The sequence below is a fragment of the Ochotona princeps genome, chromosome 18 (genome assembly GCF_030435755.1).
Source record: "Ochotona princeps isolate mOchPri1 chromosome 18, mOchPri1.hap1, whole genome shotgun sequence".
Taxonomy (NCBI): domain Eukaryota; kingdom Metazoa; phylum Chordata; class Mammalia; order Lagomorpha; family Ochotonidae; genus Ochotona; species Ochotona princeps.
Genome location: NC_080849.1, coordinates 19,126,195 through 19,135,042, shown reverse-complemented (window position 1 = coordinate 19,135,042; position 8,848 = coordinate 19,126,195). Strand labels below are relative to the sequence as shown.

General features: G+C 58.1%; 1 protein-coding gene across 1 annotated transcript; it reads right to left on the bottom strand.

Moving 5' to 3' along the window:
- Positions 1–490: 490 nt before the first annotated feature.
- CXXC1 (CXXC finger protein 1) lies at positions 491–5,916 on the bottom strand. The gene is made up of 15 exons (XM_004579681.3): positions 5,754–5,916; positions 4,480–4,598; positions 4,283–4,383; positions 3,784–4,019; positions 3,517–3,693; positions 3,134–3,160; positions 2,804–3,049; positions 2,574–2,681; positions 2,234–2,418; positions 1,875–2,082; positions 1,682–1,792; positions 1,522–1,571; positions 1,302–1,398; positions 916–1,068; positions 491–835 (listed from the first exon to the last, which is right to left on the bottom strand). The coding sequence occupies exons 1-15, from the start codon at positions 5,754–5,756 to the stop codon at positions 689–691; spliced, it is 1,968 nt and encodes a 655-aa protein (XP_004579738.2). The 5' UTR covers positions 5,757–5,916; the 3' UTR covers positions 491–688.
- Between the last annotated feature and the right edge of the window lie 2,932 nt (positions 5,917–8,848).

The window sequence follows — 8,848 nt, the reverse complement described above, 5'->3', positions numbered from 1 at the left end:
TGCGCCTTAGCTCCTCCTTAGCCGGTCCAGCCCGGGGCGGGGGACGTCCTGTTTGCGCCTGCACTCACCCCGGCCGTGGCTGGTGGAGTCGGGGCAAACAGAGCAGGCACCACACCTCTGCCCTGGGGTTCCTAGGAATCTTCCCCCCGGCCGGCCCCCTACTCTTTCCGCAAGCACTGGGGCAAGGGGCAGCCTATGCGCCAGGTAACTGGCACCTAGTGAGGACTGGAGGTCCCCCAAGCCGAGTTCTGCCCGACCGAGGGAGAGGAGGCTGGGGCTGGTGGGATCCAAGTGGGCCCCATTGTGTACCGTTTCCCTCAGTGGGGCCATGGGTCAAGGTCGTGGCTGTCAGCCGCACATGAGGGAGCAGCAGCTACATGCCACCTGCTGCCCTGAATCCCGTGCCAGGGGTGCACCGCAGCCCAGCGTTTCCAGAGCCAGGAACACACCTGCGCCTGGAGCAAGAGCCCAGAGCATTGGAGCTGTCTAGCTTGTTTCAATCTTTTATTAACAAAACTGAGGAGGGGGAAGGTAGGGTGGCCATCACAGTCCCACCCAGGCACGAGAACAGAGACGAGGACAAGCTCAGACCCTTCCAAAGGGACTGAGAGTGATCAGACAGTGGGTGGGCGCGAGGAATTGGACAGCAGAAGGTGCAGGGTGTCCAGCTGGGCTGGCGGCTCAGTGCTCAGCGGTCGGCACTGGAACGCAGGTCGGTGGTGAGCGGGTCATGCTGGATGGTCTGGTGCAGCATCAGGGCCAGCAGGCCCGCACGGTTGGTCATGGCGGTGCGCACATTGCGCTCCTGCTCGAACAGCTCGTCCAGCTTGTACCACTGCCAGGGGAGCGCAAGGAGAGGTCAGTCAGGCTCCTGGACTCCCACCTGACCTCAGCCCCAACTAGCATCACACCTACCACCCGTACGCGCTCCAGGTCCACTTCAGCCCGCCGTAGCTTCTCCCAGCAGTAATGACGATTGCACTGGCGTTTGGGCAGGCGGCAGAAGTCACCCGTGAGTTCAAACACATCCCGGACCAGAGGACATCCGCACACCTCATCTGCTGGCACCTGCAGGGAGAAGCCAGGTGTGGATGAGTGGGGGGTGCTGAGGGAGACTGGGGATGGAGGAAGGAGACAGGAAGGACTGGGGAGTTGGGGAAAAGGAGGAAGGATGACAGAGAGGCAGGCACGGTGGGAGGCACGAGGTGACCAGGCAGGATGGGGAGCTGAGGAGAGAAGGGATGCCTATGAGCTAGTGAGGCAGGGAGGGGGGCTGCAGGGGAGTGAAGACAAATCCTTACTTTGGGGTCACGTGAGTGCTCAGGGCACAGCACCTGGAGCCGCTTACAGTACGTTTTGCTCTGAGGATTGTAGACATCACAGAAGAGTCGTGTGGCCCTAGGATATAGAGGAAAGAGGGTAACGGTAAGAAAGGAGAGGCCCAGTCCCCTTCATCACACCCCAGCCTGCCCAGCTGCACACACATTCCACCTCTGAACGCCACATGGCCCCCTCACTCACCCTTCTATGCGGGTGGGGTACATGGACCCAAAGGACGTCTGGCTCTCATACTAGAAGGACAAGCACAAGGAGGGGACTGTGGATGTGCGTTGGAGGCCCACCCGAGACACGATCCCACCCTGGCTGTCCTGCCTAGCCCCACTCAGGCTGACACCCCAACCTTGGCATAGCAGCGCTCCATGTGGCGCAAGGCAACACGTGGGTTGATGGGGTGCCCGCAGGACACGCAGAAGATCTGCAGGTCTGTGTCGTCACTGTCATTCTCATTGCTCTGTGGAGGCGGGCGGAGGGATAGTGATGAGGCCTGGCAGGAGCAGGTGCTGGCCCTGACCTGCTGTGCCTGGCTGCCTTACCTCCTCATCCTCGCGCACGGCCTGCTGCTTGGCCCTCAAGATGATGGCCTCAAGCTCATGAAAGCGACGCTCCATTTCCTGGAGGCGGGTGCGGGCACTTTGCTGCTCCCGGCGGATGCGCTCCAGCAGCTTCTTGCCGTGCTCCTCAGCAATGCAGGGGCTCTGCTGCCACTGCTGGATGCGCTGTGGGAGGATCTCATAGATGCGGCTGCACAGGAAGGGAGACTAAATGGTGAGCTGACAGCCAAGGACCCGATGCATTGGGTAGATCTAGGGCTGGTGCTGGGCCAACTGAAGGGTGGCTAGGTCATGCCCTACCCTGTGTATCCTGCCTGTGCTCAACTCCCGGCACAACTCACTTGGCCGCCAGCTTCATGCCACAGTCATCCGAGCAGTACTTGGAGCCAGGCTGGGCAGCCCGCACACAACCAGGCCCCAGGCACTGCGGCAGTGATGCGGGATCCTTGGCATCGGCCCTCTCTGGGTGTTTCCATTTGTCCTTGTGCTTCTGCTTCTGCCGGTGCCGCTTGTATCTCTCTTCCTTCTGCAGGCCAGACCAGGCCGAATCAGGGCAGCATTTCAGTCAGCCCCGAGCCCAGTCTCCCCATCCACTCAGTCCTGACTCCTGCCCCTTTGGCCTTGTTCTCTCAAGCCTACTAACCGCTCTGCTGTCCCACTCCACTGTCACCCCTCCATCACCTTCTTGTCAGACTTCTTCTCTCGACGCTTCACATGCTTCACTTTCACTGCTCTCTTCCGTAGGGCAGGGTCCAGAAACGGGGACTCCTCAGGGTCACTCATCCAAGGCTGCAAGGAGGGCAGATGACCCAGCTGCTCACTTCCCTGTCAGTTCTCACAGCCTCGTGGGATGCTACTGCTTCCAGAACCTCCACCCTTCCACCTTGGAATACTGGCCCCTGCCTGCTCACCAGGCCGTGGTCATCAAAGGCCCCTGCGCAGAAGTCCTGGTAGAGGTCAGGGTCCAGGGGGAGGTCTTCGTCTGACAGTGGCTCAGGTGTAGCTGTTGCCTCTGGTGGCTCTTTGACCACTGACACTGCCACTGGCCCCTCATCTTCCCGGATGCGCCCCAGCTTCTGGGATGGCTGTGGCGGTTGTTGGGGAGGCAGTGGCCGGCGGGGCCTTGGCAGGGACTCTGAGGGCGTCACTGGCGAAAGCTGCGGGGCAGAACCTCAGGACTGGCCCTGCCCGCATGCCCGCCCTGCCCGCATGCCCCGCCCTTCCCTGGGAGCTGCACTCACCGAGGAAGGGAAGTACTTGTATGATTCCTGTGCCGGCAGGAGGAAGGCCCAGGTCAGCCCCAGGTCAGTCCAGGTAGGTGGAGGGTGATCCTACCCTAGCCCCACTCACCTAGCCTTGACTCGGCTCCCCAGACATAAATGCCCCCTTGCCTCTCACAACCAGGACATGCTAATCCCTGCCTGATCTGCCCTGAAGACCTGGAAACTATGGCCCTACACTGCCTACCCAGGACTGGGGCTTCTCCTGCCAGCCCCCTTCCCTCTCCCTCTCCCCAGGGGTCCCTTTCCTTCTCCCTTCCCAACCATGCTTTGCCTCAGCCAACCCTCCTGGACCCATCAGCCCTATTCCCCAACTGGGCCTTGCCCACCCTACCCATGCTCACCCGGGCTCGCAGCTGGCACTGCCGTAGCCGACACTTCTGCCGGATCTTGTTGGGGCCCCCAAACTTCTTCATGTCCCGGCAGAAGTCACAATGGCCACAGTCTTCAGTGCGCCGGCAGGCCTCACATTCACCGCACATACGGGCTGACCGTTTGATCTGCTGCTGCTGCTGGTGGTGCTAGGGTAAGGTGCCCAGAATGAAAATCAGACACCTGGACAGGGTCCAAGATGCCAACACCCTGCCATCCTAGCCAGCATAACCACTCACCTGGCTGGGTGTGGCTATCAAGGGCTGTGGAGAGGATTTGTGGGGCGAAGCAGAGCCCCGAGCAAGCATGGCCCCAACCCCTGTTCCTGAGCCCGCCCGGCGTTGCAGGTCTGGATCCGGCATAGGCCTCTTGCGCCCGCCGCCCTCATCCCGGGGCTCGCTGCTGTCGCGCTCACTGCCATCCCGCTCTCGGGACTTCTTGTGCCGATAACGGATCTCCAACTTTGGGTCTTTCTCTGTGGGCCAGAATGGGGGACCAGAGTGGGTTGGCATGGGAGACTTGTGAGGAAACCTTTTCTATCTTCACTGCTTTTTTGTCCCACCCACTTGTTCTGCCCCCTTATGCCAAAATCCTGTCACCAGTTCAACAAAGCCCCCAATGCAGCTCACCACAGACCATCAGTCACTCTGCCCACTGCTGCTGCTGCATTCTGGTACCCCCACCCTTCATGACACTCCCTCCTCCTCAAAGCACCACTGTGCTTCCCCCTGCCCTTACCTCGGCAGTCCCGACAGTACCACTCCCGGATGGCCTTCGCCATCTTCTCAGTGATCCGGATGCAGTCCCCATGGAACCATTCATTGCAGTTGTCACACCCACTGCAGAGGAGGGGCAGGTGGCAGAGAAGTGAGGGGCCCGCCCCTTCGCCTCTCCCAATCTTGCCAGGGGGCAGCCCCCGACTCTGTCACACTCACATCATGAAGCAGTTGATGTCTGGCTTGCGGCAGATGCAGTAGATGGGTGCGTTCTCCCCATTCTCCGACTTGCTGTCCTCCCCGGCATCTGGAGGTTCCGGGTCTGAAGCATCTCCCTCCTGTGGGACACCTCCGTTATGACTTCCCATCATGGCCCCTCACAAGTATCTCCACCGTGCCCCCACTGTCACCCTAACACCACATTATTCTGCTTAGCATGTGGACTGCTCTGTTCCCATCACCAATCCAACAGACAGCCTGTTACCCCATTGCTGTTCCTGTAACAGCTCCTGGCCAATGCCCCCTGACTCAACCCACAGATGCACAGCCCCTAACAGTGACTGGCAGCAAAGAGCCCCCTTGCTCACTCCCAGGCATCCTCACAGAGTAGCCAGCACTCAACCCCTCAGAAACCTCATGGCACAACCCACACTTCCCCACCAGCCCATGGCAGACACTGACCCCACAGGACCGCTCTGCTGCCCCCCACCCATGCTCCCACAACACTTCACCACAAATAAAGGACACCCCATTTTCCCATCCATACACACCCGTAATGACTCACGGTGGACACCCAGCTACATCCCCCTCCCCAACCGCTTCCCAGAATTGCTCATGGCAGATCCCACTGCTCACCTGGTGACCACCCCACTCACACACACACAACGGCTCAGGGAGACACCCCACTGCTCACCCCGATGGCCAGCCTACTGCTCCATCCACAATCCCAGAGCCGCTTAAGGTGGACATCACCACTGTCCCATCTACACTTTCATAACAGTTCATGGCAGAGCCAGCACACGGCTCCATCCACAACCCCAGGCCTGCTGGGGCGGCCGTCCCGCGGCCCCGGTCCAGCTCACCACAGCGCCACTGCCACGGTCCCGTCCACACTCCCCAACTGCTCGCAGTACTCGCCCCATTCTCCCATGGCCCGGCACCCGCCGGCCTCGCCTAGGTCCCCGACGGGCACTGAGCAGCAGACGCGAGCCTTGCCCGCTCTGCTCCCGGCAACAGTGTCCCTCAGAACTGCTTCTCGGAGTCTCACTCAACTTGGACAGTGGCTCCTCACAGAACTCCAGCGAGCCCGCCACGCGCCGCGTGTGCTCCCGTCCCGTGACCCCGGTGGAAGCTCTCCCGCGAAGCCCTCCTCGCTGCCCGCACTCGGCACGGCTCTCCACAGACCCCCGACGCGCTGCCGGCCGGCCGACCCACCCCGCCGTCACCCACCCCAGCGACCTCCAGGCCGAGCCCCTCCCAGACCCCACACTCACCATGTCTCTCTGCTTCTAGCACACACGCCCTCGAGACCCCGAGCCAGAGACCCTCCGAACCCACACAGCCCACTCCGCGGCGTCTGCAGCCGTTGAAAGGCTCCACACAACTGCTTCCGCTTCTGGCCGCGCCTCCCAGGCGCCGGACTCCCGCCGCGCATGCTCCGTGAAGTAGCTGCGCGAAGGGCCAGTAGCGCGCCCCTAGAGCCCGGAGTGTCCCGCAGGTGCCTCCATCTTGACTGTCGAGTCCGTAAGGTAACCAGGGTGCACTCGCCGATTGGAAACATGGCGTCGCCCTGCTGTAATTTTGCCCAGGGTGCCGCCACCTTGTCGGTCGAGTCCGTACAGCGGCGGCGCTTTAGAGCTTAAATCCGATTGCGTCAAAGGGGCCGTGTCCGTGCGTTCCCAGGCAACACTTGAAGGCGTCCCGGACGCTGTCTTCTCAAGGGTTCCGCCCGGTTAGCGTTGATTCCGTACACCATTCCCTGCGTATCTCCCTGAGAGGTAACTAGGCGCAGCTGAAGCTCCCGAATAGCAGCCTGGGTAATTCATGATTCGTTTCTCCACTCAGTCGGTTTCCCTCTCATGCCCTACTGGGGCTCCGGTTAAGCTGTGCGCCTTGCTCAGCGAAGAAAACCAGACTTTGGGCTAAGGGATTTTATCTCCAAATTCACCTGCCACCAGTCTTTCCAGTTTATATGCCTCTTCCAAATTTATATGCTTCCTCCTCGTCTCTCCTCAACTAGACCTAGCACAGTTCTACTTTTATTACTTAAAAAAACTCTTAAGCTAATTATAAATCCTATTTGAGTTCTATAAACTGCAAAAATAATCTAGTCTAACAGTTTAGCAACGATTTAATTATCCATTTTGATAAACAATTTCAAATCGTTCTAAATAAAGTTACAATGAACAGTCTGTGAACATAAAAAGGAAAAATCATAAGAAATATTGAAAGAATCTTTTCATTTTATTTCTTTTTTTAGGATTTATTTATTTTTATTGGAAAGTCAGATATACAGAGAAGAGGAGAGACAGAGAGGAAGATCTTCCATCTGTTGATTCACTCCCCAAGTGACCGCAATGGCAGGAACTGCACTGATCCGAAGCCAGGAGCCAGGAGCTTCATCCAGGTCTCCTACATGGATGCAGGATCCCAAGGCTTTGGGCCGCCTTTGACCGCCTTCCCAGGCCACAAGTAGGAAGCTGGATGGGAAGCGGGGTGGTCAGGATTAGAACTGGCGCCCATATGGGATCCTGGCGCGTTCAAGGCGAGGACTTTAGCCACTAGGCCACGGCGCCAGACCCGAAAGAATCTTTTCTAATGGAATTGGGAGGCCGTTAGAAAAGCAGGATTTACATACCTTTTAAGCTGTTGCCTTCAGCACCCAACAGCACATGTGGGATCTGGGGCTGGGAGCGGGCCTGGTAGGGGAGCTTGCAGAACTCTCCTCTGCTAGGCACAGCTTCCATGGGTAAGCACAAGAGCTGGGGCTGGGAGTCGGCTTGGCCAGACTAGACTGCAGCTCTCATTGACACAATAGCAAGCTGGTTCTGGACCAGCCAGGCAGAGTCAATCCACAGCACACACTGGCACCAATGTGAACCAGGATGGGGTGCAGGCCAGGCTGAGTTCACATGAGGGCTTGGGCTGGGCCAGGCTGGGTTAGGTTGCTGCACTTACCAGTGGGAGCTGGGACTGAGCTAAACCCAGGGCTGGGCTAAGCCAGGCAGTAGCAATGATGTTAAATGCCAAGACTGGGGGCAGGCCATCTCAGACTGACGGCATATGTAAGACCATGGGCTGGGAGCAGATCTGGCAGAGGAACTATGGGGACTCCCTTGCTCAGCTGCTGCTTCCACTAGTGAGCACAAAAGCTGGATCTGGGGTGGGCCGTCTTGGGCAAACCAGCCAACCTAGGATGAAGCACCAGCTGGCAAGTCCCCAGACTGGGTGTGGGTGATGTCAAGCTGGACTGCAGTACCCCTTTGCAGTTGCAAGATCCAGGGTTGGGAGCATGTCTGGTGGGGAAACTATGGGCACTCCCCTGCTGGGCTGTACCTATCACTGGTGAGCATAAGAATCTGGGTTTGGAATGGGCCAGGCTGGACCAAGTGGCAGCACCTGTTGACATATGTGAGGTATGGTTCTTGGGGACCATGTCAGGCTGAGCTAACCATGCCATGGGATGTGGGCTGGACTGGGCTAGGTCACAGCAGAGGCTGGCATGTACAAAAACCAGGTCTGGGAGTGGACCTGGTGGGGGTTATTAGGAGATGCCTCAACTAGGCTGCAGCACCTTCTGGTATGCTTGAGGACTGGGCCTGTTGTGCGCTGGCTGGGCTGGCTGGGTTGGGCTTTAACACCTGTCAGTCTGCGTGAGACATGGGGCTGAGGCAGATCTGACCAGGCAGCTGTATCCACCAGTGTGTGCATTGGCTGGTGCAGGTGACATACCGAACCTGACCCTGTACTGGCTGTTGCACACAAGAGTGAAATCTGAGGTCATCCCAGGTGAGGTTTCTTGGGGCATTCCCCAAAGGGACCACTGGACTCAGACCCTGGCTACAGGGAGAATCCCAGGATGTGTAGTACAACTTTGGAGTGCATGTATTGGGAGTGGACCTCCTTAGTTGCTGACGCCTGTGCAGTGGACAGCATGTCTAGTTCCACGTGGAGGACATAATAACCAGCTCATCTAGGCCAGCTGGGAACATTAACTGCCATGTCAGAGGATGGAAAGCGGAACAGGTCGGACAATTCCCCTGACCAAGCTTTGCAGCATGTTTCTGGATCTGTTGGTGCACTAAGATGAAATTTATCAACTTGTAGACTTTGAAAAGATTTTCTCAAACATGGAGCAATATCTCAGAGCTGTAGAGCTGTCAAAACCACTCAAATAACACCTTTGAAACACTCTTCTCCACACTGGGATCTCTAAGCATCATCAAAGGACCATCTCCTATCCCTAGGTGCTAATATAGTTAGTTTGACAGCAAGGAGTGGCCCTCTCTCCCTCCTCCCCTGTGGACAGAAGAAGAAGAAAAAAAAGATGGAGACTTTTGTTCCATCTACCTTCCTTCATACCTGACCC